The sequence below is a fragment of the Rattus rattus genome, chromosome 8 (genome assembly GCF_011064425.1).
Source record: "Rattus rattus isolate New Zealand chromosome 8, Rrattus_CSIRO_v1, whole genome shotgun sequence".
Lineage (NCBI taxonomy): Eukaryota > Metazoa > Chordata > Mammalia > Rodentia > Muridae > Rattus > Rattus rattus.
This window is the reverse complement of record NC_046161.1, coordinates 71,688,757-71,711,422: the sequence shown is the minus strand read 5'-3', so window position 1 is coordinate 71,711,422 and position 22,666 is coordinate 71,688,757. Positions and strand designations below refer to the sequence as shown.

Below are 22,666 nucleotides of genomic sequence, written 5' to 3'. Positions count from 1 at the left end.
TAGCCATGTGTACGCCAAAGATTTAAAGACATGTCCATACCCAAGTTTGATGGTGAGTTCAGAGCAGGGTTCTTCATAATGCCCTCACAGTAGAAGCCACTCACACTTGGATGCGTGAGTGAGTAAACTACTATAAAAGCAACTCAGTACTGCTACATGCTACCACAGGAGTGAGCCTTGAAAAGATACGAAGGAAGGAAGGAAGGAAGGAAGGAAAGAAAGAAAGGTAGGTCAGACCCTAAAGGGCGCATACCATCCAACCCTGCTTATGCAGAGTGACAAGTGCGCGCAAGTCTCCAAAGCAGCTAGCAGTTGTTAGCGGCTGGAGGGTTGAACAGGTTTGAAGATGAAGGACTGAATTTTAATGATTTCTCCCTAGTTATATGTGCTCGAAAGAATTAAAAACATGTCCGTGCAGGAATGGCTTGGATTCTTTTGAAGAGGGGAAACACTTTCAGGAATAAGTAATAATGTTTGCATAGCTTGTACATAAATGTGCTAAAAACACAGAATAGTACACTCCAGAAAGAATCTAATAATGGATGAGTTGCCCCGAGGTCACCAGTCCAAATGACTTGCTCCCGGTGAGCAAGCAGACGCTTGCAGCCAGTCTGTGGTGCTCAAGCGATGCAGGGTGAGGGTGAGGGTGGGGTGGGGGTGGGTGAAGGTTGGAGGTCACAAGGCCCCGGTGGGAAATAGCAGAGTGAGCCGAGGGCCTGGGAAGCCTGAGGCCCGGCATTAGGCAGTGTGCTACTTTGTCCTGGACTTGTGTAACCTTGCCATGAAAAGTTCCTATTATTTGCTGTTAAATTAATGCTATAAAAAGGAAGGTAGCCTCAGAGTACTTTGATTAAATTTTCTCCTCACAGTGTAGCCTGCTTAGAATAGCAGAACTGTCTATGCCATGCTAGTATAGGCCCGGCACAGCCATTGGTCACCGAATAGGTCTTATCAGTAAACATGTAATTATGATAATTTGGTGGTAGAAATAGAATGAGTAGGCAGGCCTTAGGTTCTCTGGCAGGCTGAGCTAGAACACGTGGCTATGATTTTGTATGTGCTGCCCTTGCAGCCAGTGACCTTGATTTCAGTGGACTTGAACTAAGTAAGCCCCGGGGCCTTAGCTGACAAAACTCGCACTGGGCTACTCAGCTGTGTGTGGTAGAAGAGAAAAGGCTTTGACTAAACTGCCATTTTAAATAATTCCTTTTTGAGGTCTGGGGATTGCTGTAAAATACTGTTTCAAAAGCAAAAGTAAAGACTTTATTTTTAACTTTGGAGTCTTGGGGCATAGTTCACTGATAGAGTACTTTCACCAGCAAAATTGTTTTTGTGTTTTTTTTTTCCATTCAAATTGCTACTCTAAATCTATCTATCTATCTATCTATCTATCTATCTATCTATCTATCTATCTATATCGATCAATCGATATAGATTTTTTAAAAGTGGTGTTTCAGTATATTGCCATTTGTTTGCTTGGTTTAAGTATCTTTCATTCTGTTTTCTAGATGACTTGGTAATGAAAATTGGAAGCATCGAATTGGATTTAAAAGATTATTTAAAACAGTTTTAAAAAATATAAATTTCTCAAAATAACCATTCATTCAATCCCTTGAAATAGAATCCTAAGAATACAGTTAGCCTCCATTCTGACTTAGAGAGAGTGTAACTTCTGCTCTGCCATTCTGACCTGTATGATACCAAGGAGCCCTGCTTCCTGTACTTCCTGGCTGGCTTGTTAGCTTTTGTACCCTGCCACTGGCCTAAGGTAGGGATAGTGCTAGTGGCAAGAGATAATTGGTGTGTTCTATAGGACAATGAGGCCTAGGATTGCACAGGAATTTAACTTGCCAGGAATCAAAGATGAAAGATGAGATGTTTTTTAATAGGGAATGATTTTTAAAATCAAGATTTGTGTGGATAATGAGACACTGTGCAGCTGTTTTAAAAATACAGTATGTGGGGCTGGGGATTTAGCTCAGCGGTAGAGCGCTTACCTAGGAAGCGCAAGGCCCTGGGTTCGGTCCCCAGCTCCGAAAAAAAGAACAAAAAAAAAAAAAAAAAATACAGTATGTACAAGGTGAAAAGACAAGCTGTGCCGAGGAAGAGCAGTGTGTCAGGTACACAGGAGAGGTCAGGCCTCCAGCTCAGTATGGCAGGGTCGGGGAGGGCTCACTGCCTACGAGCAACTTTTTCTCTTGCAGAGGGTTAAGGTGCAATTCTCACATGATGGATGGTCCACAAGCATCAGTAACTCCAGTTCCAGGGGATCTGGTGCCCTCTTCTAATCTCCATGGGCATCAAGCGTACAGATAATGCACATTACCTACACACAGGCCAGTCTCTCTCTCTCTCTCTCTCTCTCTCTCTCTCTCTCTCTCTCTCTCTCTCTCTCTCTCTCTCTCACACACACACACACACACACACACACACACACACACACACACACACACACAAACACACAAGTTTTCTTTTTTAACCCATTAAAAAGGACTATAGAGGACTGGAGAAATGGCTAAGAGGTTAAGAGCCCTGACCGCTCTCCCAGAGGTCCTGAGTTCAATTCCCAGCAACACATGGTGGCTCACAACCATCTGTGATGAGATCTGACGCCCTCTTCTGGTATGTCTGGAGACAGCAACAGTGCACTCACATACACAAAATAAATCTTTTAAAAAAAAAAAAAAGACTGGAGTCATAGCTGCTTATCTTTGAAGAAAGGAAAATTTTAGTTAAAAAGTCTTTTGGAAAGTGATTGTGATGGTGCTTTAGAAAGGAATTAATATGGAAGGAAAACTTTGTGTTGAACTTGTGGACTTTAAAAGACACACACACACACACACACACACACACACAATGTCTTTATACATATATGCACATACATGTTATCCATTGCCAGTTCACAAGGCTTGCTCTCCAACTCCAGAGTGAGAAGCAGAATACTGGAGCAGTTGCAGTGCAGACTCTCGGTGAAGCCTGATCTTTTACTCCCCACCCCACCCCTGTTCGTGTGAGACATCGCCCAGCCTCTTTCCCTGTGAAGCAGCTATAATCATACATCATAAAGTACATTGCCAATATCATCAGTACTGGTAGAATTGTTAAAAATTAATACTTTATGTGTACTAAGTATCTCACTTTTATCATGTTTATAAATTATTAAAAATGCCTGGTTTTTATGTCGGCAGCAGTGTCCTTTACTGAGGTAAGAGAATCATATGGAGGTCTCTCAACTGTCCTGATTCAGAGCACGGACTGAAGATCATTATTTGCTTAAAGCCTTCCTCAGCCCAGCAACACCTCTCAGTAGCACATTTTTACTTTCCTCTTCCTTTTTTTTTCTCCTCTTGGTGATAGATCTCTCTATCTGTCCTGGAACTCGCTCTGTAGACAAGGCTGGCCTCGAACCCAGAGATATGCATGTCTCTGCCTCCTGGGTGCTGGGACTAAAGGTGTGTGCTGTCTATCACCTTGCTCCTTGGTATCACTTTCTTTTGTAGATTCTGTAAGAGATGAGATGCTGCTCGAATGGGAGCAGAGACTGTATTAATGCTGTGTTCTGGGAGATGAGGAAAGAGATTGTTTTCTGTATCACCCCCTAACTCCAGAGCTCTCACACAGATCCCATGTCTATGCCACACAGCCGTCTGGAGACTGGTTGGTTGGTTCTGAACTTGGGTCTAGCACATTCCAAGACAAGATGCTGATGGGAATCCAGGCCGTGGTGATTTCAAATTAGTCCACTGTCCTCCAACTGAGAATGGCTTGTCCAGGTTATACTGAGTTTTGGGCTCAGGGAGGAGGCAGGAGACTCTAGCCAAAGCCTTTCCTTTGTTTGCTGCCACTTGTTTTATGAGTCATGACTTACAGTGTATGTCAGGTACAAAATGGCCACACCAAGCCTCACCTTCCTGGGTCTGAGCTCTCAGATTTCAGTGGTGGGAGGTGAGCTTCCTCAGACACTGGCTGGACTTATGTTCTCGTAATGTACCCATATAAGGACAAGGGATGTGTCAAGTTTTAAAAAGACTAGCCCTGTAATTTGAAAAGGGGAATGTATTAAGCCCTAATCACCACAACAGACACAATGTATTAGAAGCCATTGAAATCTAATAATGAAATATCTCAACCAAACAGGCCAGGATTTGAGCTTTTCAGACTTAGAATGGCTTTCAACATGAGGTCGCAGAGTCTGATTATAATGTCCAAATCTTTATTTTTAATTGCTGGGAGCCATAACCCCAGAAAGGCCATTATTTGCACATATGTTAGCGACACGTATAGGTTTAACTCTGCTTCACCTGAGTAACAGCTGGCGCTCAGGAGACTGAGCGGGGGCGACAAGCATTCTGATCCGCAAGTTACCTCAGTCCACATCCTTGCTGCCTCCTTGCTGTCTGCATTTCCCCCTCCAAAGTGTGGAAACTGGGAGCTGCTTTGGGGGTGGGGGTGGGGGTGGGGTCCTGTTTAGGGTAGGATCTGCCTCAAGTTTTAGGTATCTTAGCAATCATCTTGCCTGGGTATTAGATATGCATGGTAAGTATGCCATGAACTTTCACTTAAAGAGGACTCTTAAAATATTTATTTGTTTTTAATTTAGTATCTTAACTTTTGAAAATTCTGTATGTAGGCATTGTATTTATATAATTTTCCCCTTCTTTTTCCCTTCCAACTCTTCCCAAGTTCCTCTGCCGAGTACTCCCCATAAGTGTTTATGTGTATGCACTCCTGTTTAGGGCTGACCACTGCAGACTGGACATTTTATAGGTTCTCATCCCTGGATAAGATTGATTTTTCTCTCTTTCAGCAGCCATTAGTTGCCTGTAGGTCTTCATCTAGGGATGTGTGGGGCCTTTTGAGATTTCTCTCCCTGTCTTCATTGATGTGCCAACTGGTAGTGTCCCTGTCAGATCTCGATTAGGTGTCATGCTGTTAAGATGTCATGGATGCAGCTTCCCTCTTGTGTGTGGAAGACACTCGCTCGTCCAGCCTTTCTGCCCCCTCTCCGTTTATGTCCCCTGAGCCTTCAGTGTAGGAGTTGTATGTGTTTCCGTTGTAATTGAGTACCTCACTGCTTCCTGTGTTTTGACCACTTGTGAATTTCTGGAGTCAGGGTAGCTGCAAAAAGTATCATTTTTGATGAGGAATAAGAGTTAACTGTTAACTTACAGATGTAATGAGTGTTACACTGGTTAGGGAAGATGGCAGTGATAGGTTCTCCTCAAGGGACCTCCCTCATAAGTCATGGTGATCAGCTAGGTTTACAGTATTAGACATGAAGTCCCACATTGATAGTGGCTTAGCCCCCCCAACAGCTGTTGGTTACCCCTAAGATATAAATGCCACAACTGTACCCTTGGAGACATCTTGTCCAGCCAGTCATTGTGGTTTGTAGGCTTTGCAGTTGGGCTAGTGGTTGATTTCCCCCATTAGAAGCTCAACGATGTACCTTTAGATGTGAGCATTAATCCTCGGGGAGGAGGCTTTCCGGTCAGTTCCAGCTCCGTTCCCCCAAGTCCTGTGCCTGAAGTGTGCGCTGTCTCAGCAGTCGGGTGTTACCTTTGAGTTCCCGGAGGCAACCACGAGGAGCAGCCTTAGCCCAAACTGTTTGGGGACTCCCCGTGCCTGGCACTTGGGGTTTTATTAGTCAGTGACTCTTGAGGGGGTATTATCACCCCAAGTAGAGTCGCTGCATTTAAACTGTGTATATGTTTGTGTAGACACATATGTATTTATATACTTTAGGTAAACATACATAACAAGAGGTTTTAACTGGGAAACTTTCACAGAGTTGTGAGCTCTTAAAATGCTGATAAGTCCAGTGGGAGGACAGCCCCTGGCTTGGGGCCAGGGTAAACTGTGGCTTTGGGTCTTCCTTGTGAGGGAAACCCCAATCTTCCATTTGTGTCATCATAATGCTGCCCACAAGGTGGTTGTGACCACTCCAGTCCGAAGTGGTGTGAGGGAGCCACCCCCTCTCTCCAGGCTCCCTTCTGTGTTTCCTATGCAGATGCTCAGACTAAAGCTTCAGAAACATGTTACAGCAAAGACTCAAAAACCGTGTAAATAACAGCTTCCAAATGCGTTTGATGGGGCTGGAGAGGTGGCTCAGGTTAAGGTGCACATTGCTCCTGCAGAGAGCCCGAGTTTTGTTCCTAGCACCTACCATCAGGCAGTTCAGAACTTCCTGTAACTGCGCTTCCATAGGACTTAATGCCATCCTCTGGTCTCTGTGAACGTGTGTGTGTGTGCGTGTGTGTGTGCGTGTGCGTGTGTGTGTGTGTTTGTGAGCACGTGCACAGATACACAAACCTAGATGCGTAACTAAAAATTATTTAGCGTTTTAAAGTGCATTTGATGATGCCTAGTAAGTGAAATTTCCTGAAGCAAAGGACTTTCCTCCTTGTATCAGTAGATCGATCAGTCCTTAGTTTGTCAAAATAGATATGAAAGTAATAAGTGTTGAATTGGTAGCATGACAATTTAACCAGTAACTTTGTTTTAAAACTCTAAGTGAACACAGATAGGGGCTTACCACCTTTCCAATAACTCTGGGAGAGGACATGAACACATGTCTGAAATCAGACCTTTGCTTTTCCCTTTTGGTGTAATTATTAGCCTCATGTAGGTCAGGACTGGATAGCAGTTCCCCCATGACAGTACTTCCACACGAACACGTCATCGAGAGAAAGTAAAACTAGAACATTCTAGGGAACACACTGGGATTCAATCCATGATTGTTTATTTAAAGCGTGGGTTAGGTTTTGTTTGATCGTGTACATTTGACAACTTTTCTTGGCTTTGTCCTTTGGTGAACACTCCTATTCTGTTTTAAATGTCTCGTTTCTGTGTGTATGAGTGTATGAGTGGGCACTGTATGCACACGGTGCCCATGAATGCCAGAAGAGAAGGTTGGATCCCCTGGGACTGGAGTTAGAGACAGCTGTGACTAGCGTGTGGGTGCTGGAAGCTGAACCCAGGTCCTCTGGAAGAGCAGCCGTCCTCTTCACTGCTGAGTCCAGCCCCGTGCTCAGTTTTAACTGGACAGGATTCAGAATGTAAACAGTCCATAGTATAGTTACAAAGGTTTTGGCACACAAATGTTGAGATTTATGTTTGTACAGAAGCACGTGTGTATCAGTGTGTTTGTTGTGTTTATGCTTTCCAGCATTATAAAAGCGGCCTTTTAGCTCAGCTCACGTGGTCCTAGTTCTGTTGTTTGTTGTTGGGAAGATAGAGAGTAAAGGATTAGGGGAGATTAGTGTTGATGTAGCTCCTGACTCCTGTATGCTGAGAAATCAAATCCCTCCAACTCTAGATGCTGCTAAAGTGATATTAGCAGAATTACCTGGGGTTGGTACGGAGCCTGCGTACTGTGAGATGAAGGTTGGTCACTCTGTGGACTCTGCACCGTGCAGTGTTGAGATGGCTCAGTATGTGGGGCTTGTGCTGGTGAGGTACTGACTCTGTCCCGGGTAATCATTGTCAGGGGAGAGGGTCTGCCTGTTCCATAGTGTCCTGATTGGCTCTCTTCTATGTGAAAGGCACGAGAGTCTTGCTTCAAAGAGCACCGAGAGCAGTGTCAGTATAGCTACAGTGCTAAGTCAGGTGTACGGTCAGAGCCTCCTAACACATTACCCTGGACAAATTAAAGGGGATGTATTTCCCCTGCTGGTCGGTGGCCATGGGGTAGAGCACTTGGCTTCTGTAGATGAGACACCTTAGTTTAATTTATATATATATATATATATATATATATATATATATATATATATACATATATATGTATATATATATAATAAATATAATAAATATATAATTTATTACAATTGTTTGGACTGGGGCATGCTGTTGTGGTTATCATTATTGTGGGGATTGGCTGCACATCCTTGTTGCCTTTATCTAATAGAGTATTAGGGGTTTCTATTCCACTTAGACCATATAGTTCTCAAATAAAAGACACAGAGTCTTTAGATTTATAATAAGCTTTAAAATAAGCTTTTAAAGATGAGGGTTAATATCTGCTTTCCGGTGGTGATCCCTGAGGTATCACTTTCCGTGTTCTGCCTGGGTCGCTCCTGCTCCCTCAAGCCAGCCCTCAGGGTCATGCCCTCACCTACCTTCACCTATCCCACGGTGATTTCCTTTCTTTTCCCTCTTCGCTCTCCTTGTTCTCCTCATGGGTCCTGCCTGAGACTCCAAGCTGGGGAACCTTCACTCTATCCCATCTCTTCTGCCTAACCCAGGCTGTAGGCATCTTTATTAACCAACCAGGGATAACTTGGGAGACAAAGGTTTACACAGCACCATTTGGTGTACATGAGGGTCTCCTTGTCTAGGGTGCAAGCAGATCTTGGGGGCCAGTATTTGGCATTTGAACACATAACAGCACAAGACCAATCCCATACTGCACGCCACAGTGAAGGCCAGAAAACAGTTGGCAGGAATTGGTCCTCTTTCCACTCACAGATCCTGGGGTAGGGGTGTGAACTGATGTTGTCAGGTCTGGTGGCAAATACCTTCATGCACTGAGCCGTCTCATCACTCTAAGGCACCCTGCTCTGCAGCAGGCCTGTTCGGTCACTGATGACCAGAAGAACCCCCAGCCCCTGTGACAGCACATTTCTAACATTCTGAAGTTGAGAGCCTGCGGTCGGCTTCTGTCTTAGTTCAGGGAGTGGTCGTCTTTAGTGGGTAGTAAGTTATTTCCACATGTCTAATGTATAAGGGATTTGTGGGTTAAAACACTATCTTTTATTAATGCCATTGAATGGAAATTTGGGAAGTAAAGATTATGCTGGGTGGTAGTGGTAAATATTTTTATCCTGAGGAGTAACTGGAAGAGGTTTTAGTAAGAGCAGCCTGTGGGAGATGGGGACAGTGGAGGAAGAGTGGGAATAGCTAAGGCGTTTTCTTAACACGGGTTTCCTCTTTGCATTTCTAGTCTCTATAACCTGGCTTCCCTGGAACTGAGAGAGAACCTTCTTACGTATCTTCCTGAGTGAGTCTCTGGGGAAAATGAGATGGGGTTTTGTGCAGTGACTGGAAGTATAGTCCTTCCTGTCCTATCCAAATGAACCATGCATTGAGAAACCAGTCCCAAGAGGGAAGGGTGTTACTCTGTGTGTCTTGAGTCTCTGAGTGTTTTCCTTGTTGTTGGTTGTTTCCACAGCTCTCTTACCCAACTAAGGAGACTAGAAGAACTTGATTTAGGAAACAATGAGATCTATAGTTTGGTAAGTGTGTATCCCAGAGATTTGCTGCTTCTCAGTCCTTGAGATGACAGGCGGGTGGGAAGAGTCACTGGATATGTGTTTCTTTAGGTGCAGCTTGGAAATGCTGCAGCTTCAAACACTGAAGAATGTCCTTCAGTTCACAGTGGTTAAGAAATGTGCTTTGGGGAGTGTCAGGACTAGAGATCTGAGCATTCGGGGACAGGTTTGCATTCTAGGTTTGGGAGTCTCAGGGGCAGTGTTGATACCAGAGAGGCAAGAACTAACCCAGCTGTGGTACCCTGTTCCCATTTGATGATTCTTCCTTCCATAATGGAAGATGGAGGTCTAGGGCCTTGTTACTGTAATGTCACCTTTTGTTTCAGCCAGAATCAATTGGGGCGCTCCTACATCTGAAGGATCTCTGGTTGGATGGAAATCAACTGTCTGAGTTACCTCAGGTCAGTGGGAGCTTCAGGACGTCTCCAAAAGTGTATAGCAGCAACAGTAAACTGTGTGTGTGTTCCCTGCATGGATGGGTCTTTCTAGAGGATCACAAGGAGAAGCATTGTTTACAAAGCACATTTGGAAACAGGCCTCGAGCTTTCACCACGGCACAGCGTGCCACAGGGAGAGTGAAAGCTACAGCCCACCGCCTCTAAAGACAGAAAAGCCCTCTCATCTTGCTACCCAGTATAACTTGCTTCCAGCCCAGCAGATCTGTGCATTACAAAGGCCATAATTCTCAGAGTATGAATCTCTGCTACTGTTTAGTGATGTGTCCAAGTACTTTGCGGTAATTTTGACTACATTTCCCCCTGTGGTAGTTGATGTCAAAGCAGTATTAAGAGGTCCTGGTGCCCTCAGGGCACTCACAGTTTGAGCTGCCACATGGTTAGTTGGCTCTCTACTGCTGACAGCTGTGAGACCTATGTTCTAAATGAACCACGTGGGCCTTGGGCAGTCACCTGAGTGGAGTCCAGCAGGCAGGTACGGTTTCACATGGATCAAATGAGAAAGACCCCATAAAGAAGCCTCCCCCAGCACAACAGGTATCCCTTCCCCACACTCCCTCCTCTACCGCAGCGTTTGAATCCTGAGTGCTCAAAGACTGCGTGCCTTTCATGGTGTGGGTGGTCATATTTTAAAACAGTTTGCACACTGCCCACTTGACTTGTTTGGCCCAGCAGTGATGGGGCTGTGAGCTGTGGGTGGGGAGTGACAGATCCAGGCCAGGAAGTCTGACGCCAGAAGGAAGCACTCATCTAAAATTTGAGTTGTCACTGTTACCACGCTGCCAAGGTTACAGTGATGTCACTTACTGACTAAGGGAGCTGAGAAACTAATTAGACTCTGCGTCTGACATGTGGGCTGCAGGTCAGAAAGAGAAGCAGACAAGCTGCTTGCTGTAGTCTTCGCCTGATACTTAGATTTCACTGGGGCTTGTGTAGATTCCTTGAGGAGAGACCCCTTGGGTGGGAGAGAACACTGTACAATGTCAGGAGTATAGTAAAATACTAGCCATCTGACAATAAAAGGATGTATATAAATGACCATGTGACATGGCATTCTAACCACAAGGAACCGGAGCTCCAGTGGATCCTTCTGTAAGTGTTTCTTGAAAAGTCTCATTTGCCTATATATGAAATGTACTAAACCCAAAACCTCCTTCACACCCCCTGGCTGTGACCCATACAGTTCATCATGTTCATCTGAAAGAAGTCCAGAAATTTACTCATGTATTTATGCCTAGATCTGTGCTAAAGTAACATTCTTAGAACTGAAACCTTAAATTATTTTATCTAATTTTAGTATTTCATGTGTGAGTGGTTCTGCCTTCTTGTGTGACTGACAGTCATGTTTGCTCAGGGCTCCTGGAGGCTAAAGAAGGTATCGGAGCCCCAGGGACTGTAGTTACAGGTGGTCATATACCCGCATGTGGGTGTTAGGGATTGGACCCGAGTCTTCTGGAAGGGCAGCCAGTGTTCTTAATCACCAAGCCACCTCTCTAGCCTGAGAGCTGAGGATATTTAAAAACAGTTTGTCATACAGATATATACATCATATTTTAACTGTACCTACTCTAGCTCCCCTCTTCCAAGCCCCCTCGTCCTGCTTCCTCCCCTCCCAACTTCGTGTTCTTTTTATTTCCTTTTCCTTTCAGTCCCACTGAGTCCAATGCTGCCCATATGCACATGGGTATTACCCACCATTGGGCCCACATTCCCAAAGAAAAATGACCCTTTCCCCAGCAGCCAGCCACTGCCAGTAACTCCTCGCTGGGGTGTGGCTTTGGGAGCCCTGTCCAGCCTGTGCTTGAGTTTTGCCCAGCTGCATCTTGCACAGGTGGCCACATCTGAGTGAGTTCACGAGTGCACGCTCAGAAGGCTTTCCCAGCACGCCTCCCAGCCTCCAGCTCGCTTACACACTCTCCGCTCTTTCCCCTGGGATGTAACTGCCCGATAGCAGACCCCTTTGTGCTATGCCAGCTTCGAGCATGCGTTTCCCCTTTTGTGCCGTCCCCACAGGAAATAGGGAATCTGAGGAGCCTGCTCTGCTTAGATGTGTCTGAAAACAGGCTGGAAAGGCTTCCTGAGGAAATCAGCGGCCTGATTTCCTTGACAGACTTGGTCGTTTCCCAGAACTTGCTAGAAACAGTTCCCGACGGCATTGGTGAGTACTGAGTAGTACCAGCACAGAGTCCTCCCGCTGTCCTCAAGGGCTTTGCAACTCACGCTGTAGTTCTCTGGTCCTGGTCAATGCTGGGAATGCGGCTCCTCGGTTTTTGTTTTTAAAGAAGGAAAGCAGGGAATATTTAATGCAGTATGAGTTTCAAGTGCATCTGTCTATCCATCCTGGTTTGACAAGACCTATAATGTTGTTACTTTCAAGTGTTGATTCATATCTATTTTATCCAGAATTATAAAAGTGATTAATCAAAATGAGAGGGCGTGTTTAAGGCAAATGAACCATCACTAGGACGTCTCCTGTCAGCCTCCTAAACTGTTCCTGAGGGCATAACTCAGACATCACTAAAGCTTAGGTCTGCACTGGACTTGGTCCTCTTGAGAAGAATGCCCTGGGGAGGTGCTTTAAAGGGGACAGGGATAGAGCTGGTCGCTCCAGCAGCTTAGGAGAGATCTTTTAACCGTCCGTCGGTATTTCCTTTCAAAATAATCCAGGTATTTCCTCTTTCTTTTTTTTTCCCCTCCTCCTCCTCCCTCCTCCTCCTCCCCCTCCTCCCCCCTCCTCCCCTCCTCCTCCTCCTCCTCCCCTCCTCCCTCCCTCCTCCTCTCTCTCTCTCTCTCTCCTCCGAGAGACAGTGTCTCACTATATACCTCTGGCTCTCCTGAGTTGGCTTTATAGAGCAGGCTGGCTTTAACCTCATGGAGATTTGTCTGCCTCTACCTTCCATATGAAGGTAGAGGCATCTCCTTTCTTATAAAAGAACTTAGACCCGTGTGAGAAGTTAGTTCAGAATGTGATAGAAAAATGTCTTTACAGAATATGATAGAAAAACATGTAATTTAAACTGTGAGAAAACTTTTTTTTATCATATCTCTTTCTTGTCTTAATAAACAAGGTGTCCTAAATTTGTTTTTTTTAATATAGATTTTCATAATGTTTTCCTATGTACTGCTAATCCTGTAAGAAAAATAAATGTCTCTTAATGTGCTTTTTTTGGTTGTTGTTCATTTGTTTGAATTTCTCAGATAGAAAGTTATATAATGTAGAAATTTTGAAAACAGACTCAATAAATTAAAAATTAATTAAATGAAATTATCAAAATGGAATTAAAACATGCACATACATGCACACATACACACAGAGAGGGAGAGAGAGTGTAAAGGCAGGGTATCCCCATCCCAGTGCTCCCTCATGCCTATAGTAAGGACCTGTGTTTAACCACAGGTTGTAAAGAAGAGTGTGGCCAAGGCCAGAATGAAAACGATACCCAAGGGCAGCGGTTAGCTAGGTAGGCTACAGGCACCATGTTTGGTTAGTACCAGTTAAAACCGGATGGGGATTTCGACTTTGTAGATCATTCAGAATCATATGGCATCATGTGCTGTCGAGACTAGATTTGGAATCGGAGGAATCCACAGAGAGGAGCTGACCTACTGTTAGCATTAAAGGGCTGTCTGTAGCACGGCCCTCTGTAGCAGGCTTAGTGTATCCTGTAGTTCAGATGGGCAAAATGTTGTCGATCATAAATCTCAGTTTCATTTGAAAGCTTTAACAAAAACAGACATAATTGCTACAAATTACTTTGTGATCCTTCTTGGAGAAAACAAGTATCACATTCACCTGAACTATTCAGGCTGTAGAACCTCCAGCTGGGATAGGGTTAAGGAGACGCCTCAAGCTGCCCTGTGCCCTGTGTAATACCAGCATGACTTCTGACGGCAAGGGCATGTGGAGAGCTACCCGGCACTTACTATGTTATCGATTAGGCTACATAGTGAACTAATTGTTGACTCTTTGCCCCATGGCTCTGCTCAAGATCAGATAGCTCTTCGTCATTTCTCTTTGCCCTGCTTCATGTTTCTGTGTCATTTGATGGGGGAAGGCGTCATGCTCGGATCTCAGTAGACAGTGAGGGGTGCCTGTGCTGTTTGTTTCCCTGACATCAGCTGAATGGCGTAGGGACTTTTTTTCTTTCTCTTTTCCCTGGGGACTTGGAGGTGGCTGTTCGACTCATTCTTCTTTCCTCTTGTCCTCTGGGAGTCTGTCAAGACTTCCTGTTCAGAAGCTCTTTGGAGCTTCTGATCTTTCTGCACACCCAGAGCTACCTCAGGTAGGATCTTCACTGAGCTGTTGCGTTCACAGGGGTCTACTCAGCTATTAGAGTCGGGATGATGGAGTCACATGAGGGTCCCTCCCATCCACAAAACTCTTAAGAGTGCACCAGTAGACAACTATTCGTCCTTCGTCAAAATTCCTGGCTTTCGGTCTTTTTAGTTAGTCCTTTCAAACGATTTGTTTCTAATTACCTATTTTCTGATGTGCTGAACAAATTACTCCGACTCTTGACCTTTAGTGATCTAAATGAGACTGATACAGTATCAGTTTGAAAAGCTGGATGAAGAAAAAAAAACAAGTAATTATTTGAAATGAAAAAGAACAGCAGATGGGGGGAAAAAACCCCAAGTGGTCATTAGGCAAAGAATCACAGCTAATGAGTTTAAATGACATTTTTATAGGAAAACTAAAGAAGCTGTCAATCTTGAAGTTGGATCAGAACAGACTCACACAGTTGCCTGAAGCAATTGGGGATTGTGAAAATCTCACGGAATTAGTTCTTACGGAAAACCGGCTCCTGGTAAGTGCCTGAAGACCGACTTCAGTTACATAAGCGAGGAGTGTTTTCCACACGCAGAGCATGTGTGCTTACTGAGCTCCCGCCACACCTATCCCCAGTGAAGCCTACCTGTAAGCTGCATGTGTCCGGGGTGTGAGTCTGCTCAGGAGGAGGAATGGTGACTCCCCGGGAAAGCCCTGGGGTGTGGATGCTTAGACTGTCCTGTCTTCTGAGCTGGAGAAAGGTGTCTGAAAACTGAGCAGGACCATTGCTAACTGCACCCTAAAAACAGGGACTGGAGACAGCTGCCCAGACTCACTTTGACCAAGCTTCCTCTCCCTACCAGGGGCGAAGAGAGCACACGCCACACACCCGGGGGGTCAGCACAGTGGCCGGCAGGCTCTGTGGTCCACTCCCTTCCTGCCCCTCCCTTTGCTTTGTCAGGTCCTCTGTTCATCCCCCTTTCCTCTACTGCAGTCGCCTTGTGCATTCCTTTTCAAGAGGCAAGCCCTCTGTGCTCTCTTCACTGTCCCGTGGTCACGCTTCTTTACCCTGTGCTCCCTCCATTTCTTCCCCCTCTCTGTGTTGTTAAGTGAAATAGTTTTTCCTTTGGTGGAAAGAACAGTGAGAGACAGCCTAAGAAGAGCGAGAACTTAGACCTGGCAGGAGCTCCCTCATCAAACCTCCCATCACACGAGACCCATTACAAACCTCAGATATACGAAAAGTACTTTTAAAGTCCTGCCTTAGCCGTGGTTTTAGGCTTACAAATAAAAGTTGTAACAGCAGTCACCCTCAGATTCTACTGTGATGGTAGAGAGCCCCAGTGAGCCCAGCCTGCTGCTCGAGGGCTCTGCTGTGCACGCCAGCCCTGCCTAGCTTTCTTCCTGCCCACCTGGGTCTTTCTGCTCCCCTAGGCTCACAGTCGCTGTGCAGCGTTCTGGCCTTCTCGCGTCAGAGCTGCCGTCCACCAGTGGTTGTCTGGTATGCGAGCAGGGCAGGTCTAAGCCTTGAGAGTGTGAACACACACTTGTCTGAGTGGAAGACATCACCTTTCCCTGTCTGCCTTTCACTCACTTCCTTTCAAACATACGACCACATCAACAGAAAGTCAGAACACTTAATTACGTTTCTCCAAGATCCCATCACAGACCTCAGATATTCAAAAAGTATTTTCTTTTGCTGATAACTTTTAAAGTCCTTGTACATAATTGCTTTTTTCTGTTGAGCTAAGCTTAAAGAAGTCAGTGATCAGTTAATAACAAAAGCATTATTTTAACAGACCTTACCTACGAGCATTGGAAAACTTAAGAAGTTGAACAACTTGAATGCAGACAGGAATAAACTAGTGTCATTACCAAAAGAGGTATGTGCTGCTAAAGAAATAAAAATGGTAATAATTATTACATTTAAAGGTTGAAAAATGTCCTTGAGCATTGGCTTGATTCTTTTTAATGTTTAATAGATGTATAATACATTTAAGGTTATGAGCGTGAACGTGGTTGGAGGACTGAATCCGAGAGTGGTTATCAGTAACATTAAAGAGAGCTGAGAAAGGCATGTTGATAAGATTTAAATAGAAGAAAGAGAGTGATATTTTGATAGAAAGAGAACAGCTCTATTTACAAAAATTTGGGAGTTTGCCAGAGGATGTGGATGATTTCGAGTTTAACTGTCACATATAACCATAGACGGTTACTGTGCTTATAAAAGTGGACCTCCATACAACCCTGTTTCTCATCACAGATTTAAACCAGGACACGTTAATGTCTAGGTAGGAAGCCTTTACAAAGGCATACCTACCTTCTCCACCACCATCACCCCCTCTTCCTCCTATGTCACCACCCTCCTCCTCTCACCGCCATCTATCCCTCTAGTAAAAGGAGACAACCAGCTTCCATTGCACAAAGGAGCTCTAGGCTTTTCAGAGGCTTTGAAGTCCATCAGAGGAGGTGAAGTGCCAACCAAAGAGATACCCCACAGAGCACAAAGTGTGGAGGTCTCCAGGGCCCTTTGTGGTGGTTTACATTCGGGGGGGCTGGGAGATCTGTACTGGAAGGAGTAAGACTGGGCTTCCCCTTTTGTTGTTTTTAATGCTTGTAACACAGCTAAAGGCTGAGTTTATGGTCCTTACCGTTCCCTTTATGGAATAGACCATTGGTGAGGCTTCCTGATTGTTGGGCCCTCATAGAAAAATCCTCTTTCTTTGCCATGATCATTGGCCAGATTCAGTTTTTGTTCATATTTCCTTCCTTTGACCCTTCCACCCTCTTTCTTGGAATAGTTTCAAAATTGGTATTTAACCAGCCAGAACCTGAGGCCCACCTACTTTTCTAGGGCTACTATACAGGGTGTGTGGGCTTCCTCTTTCTTTTCCTCAATTAGTTCTCTGCTCACAGAGCCCAGTTTACAGGGATAACTTTCCTGAGTGGAAATGACAGGATACAGATTAAGAGCACAGCACATTTTCTAATCCGACACACCTTTAACATGAGCCATCACATCTAAACCAAACTGTCAGCAACAGAACTACTCAAGTCTACCTCTCAGCCAAATCGGGACACAAGTAAGAGTCTGCTCTTCAAAACATTTGGTTCTCCTCTGCAGACAGTAAACCGGAGCACTGCCGATAGTGTGAGCACGCGTTTTCCCCTTGTAGACTAGCACTTGTGGATGGAGATAGGACTGGATGCAGAGCCAGCACAAGGAGATGTGTCACTCTCTTCCTTAACCCTGTGTGGTCCATGGCACCTCTGTGTGGTCAACGTACTCAGTCTCCTGAAGTCATGACCTCCTAAGTTCACAGATGCAGAAACTGAGGCCGGTCAGTCTTTAGCTCCAAAATAACCTCTGACCTGATCTCTGATTCCTGTGTCAGTAAAAGCAGGCCAAGCAGCGGATTCTGACGCAGCAGTGCATTTTCACCAGTGCGTTCTGGAGAGTGTGGGAACCCTTGGTTAAGTAAGGAAAGGCCAAGTGATCTTTAGTCTGGGTGCTCTAAACATTAGTACAGCATAGGGGCATCGTGGTGCAAATGCTACTTTGAAGTTTAATGACAGCATTCTCCCAGCGTCTCTGGATCCCTTGTGAATCCTTTCTTCCAGGGACACATTTTAGCCAAGAACTTTGCAAATCTTTAAATTGTAAAGCTGCCTCTGTCATTTTAACAGGGACTCGTCTTTGTTTTGAAAGAGTGACTCTCCAGCAGTGTTTCTGGTTAGAGAGTCTCACGTAGCACCTCTGTGTCTTTGAAGTCCACCACCAAGCATGGTTAGCTCTAAGGCACTTACATCTTCATGTTTTGTTTATTTTCTGGTACATTCTGGTTGATTTCCTGGCACGAAGGGTTTTATAAGTGAATAAAATGGATGCTTTTTTCTTTATCCTCTTGATAAAGTAGAAACATTTTGACTCTTAGGAGTGAGATCTTTCTAGACTATCTTCAGCTCTGCCCACCCTAGATAAAGAAACTCACCAAGTCTATGTGTCCGCTCTGCTGTGGGTCACATGCTTGGTCCCCGTGAGAAACGATCTGACTGCTTGGCTCCTCAGGGCTCAACAACTAAACCACAGAGTGTCCCAACCACGTATTAAGTCACCGGTGTGTACAGTTAGTGTGGTCTTCCCCGTGATTGTCCGTGTGTGTGAACACCAGCTCTACCTCTATGCGGATACCACTCCATCAAATCTTATGCTTTCCTTTGAAAAAAATATATTAGCTTTTTTTCCCTCGATCAGTTAAGTTGCATACATAGTATATCTAGGCCAAAATAAGAACGAATCTGTTTTTACAACCCAAATCCCTAGTTGTATAACTGCTGTTGGTTTGCCCTGTAGTTTTCCCTGTACTGTGTCGTCGTCTTACTGGATGGTATTACACATTGTCAGTCTCCTTACTTTTCAGCCGCATGTATTTCTGTCTCCTTTCCCAATGACTGAGGGGAAGATGTTTGTACCGTTTGGGTCACAGTAAAGAGCCCAGTTTCTGTGTCATGGTGTTATTTGTAGTAACCATTTGGAAATCAATGAATGTCTCTTGTTTTCTTAATTGTTAGCTGCTTGGAGTTTTAGAAAAGTCAGGTAAACTTGTCATCTTGTAAGTATTGTTCTGACTACAGTTCCATCTCAACCTCCCGTTTGGCTTCCTTAGCATGAAGATCCAACCTGGCTGCATTCCGTGTGTGCTCCGCCTTGTACAGTATGGCCGTCCTCTCTGTAAATGGATGCAATGACTGCATGGCCGGTCCGTTGGCTCAGTATGTGTTTTCCACATTGGTTGAGATTAGTCACAAAAGGATGCTTTTCTGTGACTTACGCTGTAAGTTACTCAGAAACCCTGAAAGGCATCTTTTGCTGCCTCATCCACCTTCACTGCATCGTGCTTTGTCAGCGTGATTCTGGCTCGCGGTGGAAAGGCTCCACCGGGCCTGTTCGCTCCACCTGGCATGCGTCTGAGCTCCCAGCACTTACTCGTGTGTTTCATTTCTCATTCTGTGGTTTATGTTTGTACACTCTGGGAATGGGGAAGAGTTAAGCGGAGGAGAGCATGGGCAGGAGCTGGTGTGAGCGTGGGTCTGATGCAGGAGGACAGCGCCTTCAGTATTCCCAGCCAAGCGCTTCCTTGAAGCACCTTCTGGCCAAAAGAAATCGAGCATATGGCCAGGTTTAGAACATAGAGGATATGTTTGCTTGTTTGCTTGTTTGTTTGTTTGTTTATTTTCTGTATTGGATCAAACTGAGATCAAAGTGTCCCAACTATATCATAACCTGTTTGGTCAAATAGGATAAGGTAGAACTTTTACAACATTCAGGAAAGCTTTTGTTTTATTCAGGCAGTATACAAATATTAATTCCCTATAAGTATTCTGATGTTCAGAAATGTCTGTGGTGATTGAGCATTCATTCCACAGACAGCTTGTCATTAAATTTGTTTTAGTCTAAGTTGCCCTTCCAGTTTAAGATTATTGATAGAAAGTATAATATAGAATAAGTATTCGATACATAGTAGAATAAATTACAGTTGGCCCTAAGATCTGAAGACTGAGAGTACGTTCCTAAATCTGTAAGAGGAAATAAATCATCCAAGAAACAGTTGACAAGGCTAGAGCTGGCTCGGTGAATACAATGCCTGCCCCACAAGCACGAGGACCTGAGTTCAGTCCCTGGGGGCCTTGTTAAAAAGCTAAGTGTGTATGATAGTATATTTAAGTGATGCCAAAAGTTCCACCAGAGAACTACTAAAGCTGATAAACAACTTCAGCAAAGTGGCTGGGTATAAAATTAACTCAAATAAATCAGTAGCCTTCCTCTACACAAAAGAGAAACAAGCCGAGAAAGAAATTAGGGAAACGACACCCTTCATAATAGACCCAAATAATATAAAATACCTCGGTGTGACTTTAACCAAGCAAGTAAAAGATCTGTACAATAAGAACTTCAAGACACTGAAGAAAGAAATTGAAGAAGACCTCAGAAGGTGGAAAGATCTCCCATGCTCATGGATTGGCAGGATTAATATAGTAAAAATGGCCATTTTACCAAAATCGATCTACAGATTCAATGCAATCCCCATCAAAATACCAATCCAACTCTTCAAAGAGTTAGACAGAACAATTTGCAAATTCATCTGGAATAACAAAAACCCAGGATAGCTAAAACTATCCTCAACAATAAAAGGACTTCAGGGGGAATCACTATCCCTGAACTCAAGCAGTATTACAGAGCAATAGTGATAAAAACTGCATGGTATTGGTACAGAGACAGACAGATAGACCAATGGAACAGAATTGAAGACCCAGGAATGAATCCACACACTTATGGTCACTTGATTTTTGACAAAGGATCCAAAACCATCCAATGGAAAAAAGATAGCATTTTCAGCAAATGGTGCTGGTTCAACTGGAGGTCAACATGTAGAAGAATGCAGATCGATCCATGCTTATCACCCTGTACAAAGCTTAAGTCCAAGTGGATAAAGGACCTCCACATCAAACCAGATACACTCAAACTAATAGAAGAAAAACTAGGGAAGCATTTGGAACACATGGGCACTGGAAAAAATTTCCTGAACAAAACACCAATGGCTTATGCTCTACGATCAAGAATCGACAAATGGGATCTCATAAAACTGCAAAGCTTCTGTAAGGCAAAGGACACTGTGGTTAGGACAAACGGCAACCAACAGATTGGGAAAAGATCTTTACCAATCCTACAACAGATAGAGGCCTTATATCCAAAATATACAAAGAACTCAAAAAGTTAGACCAAGAGGGGAGACAAATAACCCTATTAAAAAATGGGGTTCAGAGCTAAACAAAGAATTCACAGCTGAGGAATGCCGAATGGCTGAGAAACACCTAAAAAGAAATGTTCAACATCTTTAGTCATCAGGAAATGCAAATCAAAACAACCCTGAGATTTCACCACACACCAGTGAGAATGGCTAAGATCAAAAACTCAGGTGACAGCAAATGCTGGCGAGGATGTGGAGAAAGAGGAACACTCCTCCATTGTTGGTGGGATTGCAGACTGGTACAACCATTCTGGAAATCAGTCTGGAGGTTCCTCAGAAAATTGGACATTAAACTGCCTGAGGATCCAGCTATCCCTCTCTTGGGCATATACCCAAAAGATGCCCCAACATATAAAAAAGACACGTGCTCCACTATGTTCATCGCAGCCTTATTTATAATAGCCAGAAGCTGGAAAGAACCCAGATGCCCTTCAACAGAGGAATGGATACAGAAAATGTGGTATATCTACACAATGGAATATTACTCAGCTATCAAAAACAACGAGTTTATGAAATTTGTAGGCAAATGGTTGGAACTGGAAAATATCATCCTGAGTGAGCTAACCCAATCACAGAAAGACATACATGGTATGCACTCATTGATAAGTGGCTATTAGCCCAAATGCCTGAATTACCCTAGATCCCTAGAACAAATGAAACTCAAGACGGATGATCAAAATGTGAATGCTTCACTCCTTCTTTAAAAGGGGAACAAGAATACCCTTGGCAGGGAAGAGAGAGGCAAAGATTAAAACAGAGACTGAAGGAACATCCATTCAGAGCCTGCCCCACATGTGGCCCATATATATACAGCCACCCAATTAGACAAGATGGATGAAGCAAAGAAGTGCAGAAGTGTAGATCGCTCCTGAGAGACACAGCCAGAATACAGCAAATACAGAGGCGAATGCCAGCAGCAAACCTCTGAACTGAGAATAGGACCCCCGTTGAAGGAATCAGAGAAAGAACTGGAAGAGCTTGAAGGGGCTCGAGACCCTATATGTACAACAATGCCAAGCCACCAGAGGTTCCAGGGACTAAGCCACTACCTAAAGACTATACATGGACTGACCCTGGACTCTGACCTCATAGGTAGCAATGAATATCCTAGTAAGAGCACCAGTGGAAGGGGAAGCCCTGGGTACTGCTAAGACTGAACCCCCAGTGAACTAGACTGTCGGGGGGAGGGCAGCAATGGGGGGAGGGTGGGGAGGGGAACACCCATAAGGAAGGGGGGGAGGGAAGGGGATGTTTGCCCGGAAACCGGGAAAGGGAATAACACTCGAAATGTATATAAGAAATATTCAAATTAAAAAAAAAAAAAAAAAAAAAACTCTGAGAGGACCTGCATGTCAGTGGGAAAATTATCACTGTTATTTCTTGTTGTTTTAATGTTATCTGTCTATTCATATTGTTTTTTATGATTTTGTATTATTACCTTAAACTTAATCCTAAGCCTACAAGACACATACCACCAGGTGAGAGCAGTGTCACTAGAAGATAGTACAATTAAATATGGTCTTATTGTATAACTCAAAGTAAAATATTTTTTAAATCAAAAAAAAAAAAAAAAAAAAAAGCTAAGTGTGTAACCCAACACTGAAGAAAGAGGCCCTTGGGTCCCTGGGGCTTCCTGGCCTGGCAGCCTAGCCTAACTAGGGGGTCCAGGCCAGCGAGAGACCCTGTGTCTACAAACTAGGAGAATTAGACCCTAGAAAAGATGAGATCGCCCCTGACCTTCAAATGCACACCAAGCCTCACATGCATGCGAGGAGCAAACAGTTACTTATGATAGACTTGTTTCCTTGACGATTTCTTATCTGAAAGAGGATAAGAAACAGCTTACAGGTATGAAGACAG

At 44.3% G+C, this 22,666-nt stretch overlaps 1 protein-coding gene across 1 annotated transcript in view; it reads left to right on the top strand.

Moving 5' to 3' along the window:
• Lrrc1 (leucine rich repeat containing 1) overlaps nucleotides 1-22,666 on the top strand; it is a 118,338-nt gene that overhangs the window by 78,879 nt on the left and 16,793 nt on the right. Inside the window, exons 5-10 of the mRNA XM_032909372.1 lie at nucleotides 8,945-9,001; nucleotides 9,173-9,236; nucleotides 9,599-9,673; nucleotides 11,741-11,885; nucleotides 14,417-14,535; nucleotides 15,797-15,880. Of these exons, the coding sequence (XP_032765263.1) occupies nucleotides 8,945-9,001; nucleotides 9,173-9,236; nucleotides 9,599-9,673; nucleotides 11,741-11,885; nucleotides 14,417-14,535; nucleotides 15,797-15,880 (544 nt within the window). The remainder of the gene's footprint in view (nucleotides 1-8,944; nucleotides 9,002-9,172; nucleotides 9,237-9,598; nucleotides 9,674-11,740; nucleotides 11,886-14,416; nucleotides 14,536-15,796; nucleotides 15,881-22,666) is intronic.